This window comes from Geospiza fortis, unplaced genomic scaffold (genome assembly GCF_000277835.1).
Source record: "Geospiza fortis unplaced genomic scaffold, GeoFor_1.0 scaffold313, whole genome shotgun sequence".
NCBI lineage: Eukaryota > Metazoa > Chordata > Aves > Passeriformes > Thraupidae > Geospiza > Geospiza fortis.
Window position 1 is genome coordinate 57,410 of NW_005054582.1, and position 726 is coordinate 58,135.

The 726-nt window shown below is 49.2% G+C and overlaps 1 protein-coding gene across 1 annotated transcript in view; it reads left to right on the plus strand.

Moving 5' to 3' along the window:
- LOC102039381 (death-associated protein kinase 2-like) overlaps positions 1-726 on the plus strand; it is a 3,794-nt gene that overhangs the window by 534 nt on the left and 2,534 nt on the right. The window contains 2 exon segments of the mRNA XM_031064327.1: positions 5-34; positions 119-257. Coding sequence (XP_030920187.1) covers positions 5-34; positions 119-257 — 169 coding nt within the window.

Below are 726 nucleotides of genomic sequence, written 5' to 3' on the forward strand. Positions count from 1 at the left end.
CCAGCACGGCCGAGGTGGTGCTCGTCCTGGAGCTGTGAGTGGGGTCCCGGCGGGGGGGACCACCTTTTTGTGCCGCCTGTAGGAGGTGGCCGAGCTCCGCTGTCCCCGCCTCGTGCAGGATCAGCGGTGGGGAGCTCTTTGACTTCATCGCTGAGAAGGAGATGCTGTCGGAGGAGGAGGCCATCGAGTTCCTGGGGCAGATCCTGAGCGGGGTGCAGTACCTGCACGCTCGGCTCATCGCTCACTTCGACCTCAAGGTGGGTATCGCCGGCAGGGGGCTATTCACAGACCACAAATGTCATGGGGCTGCTGTGCAACGTGCCCTGAGCTGTTTTATTTTCCAGCATCACTCTCATTCCATGGTTATGACAATGGGAAGATGCCAGCAGCTCACATCCCAGGCAGCAGACTAAGAATTTAATGCTACAACTCACTTTATAAGTTTCTTGACCAATCCCACAAAGCAAAAGCACATTGACAGCAGTTCTATCCAACCACTATAAGCACACAATATGTACCTTTGGTTAAACAACGCTTGCTTATTTCCAATACAATACCTGCTTGTGAGCCTTAAAACACAATGCACAGAGCTCCATTATTAAACTTTAACATTCTTAATATCTTGCTAGATCAACTTTTCTGTAGCTTAGAGAGTTATTCTAGACACACATTAATACCATTGTTCTATTTGCCCTTGTTTTTCTACAGTTTAAGTAATTTTCCTGC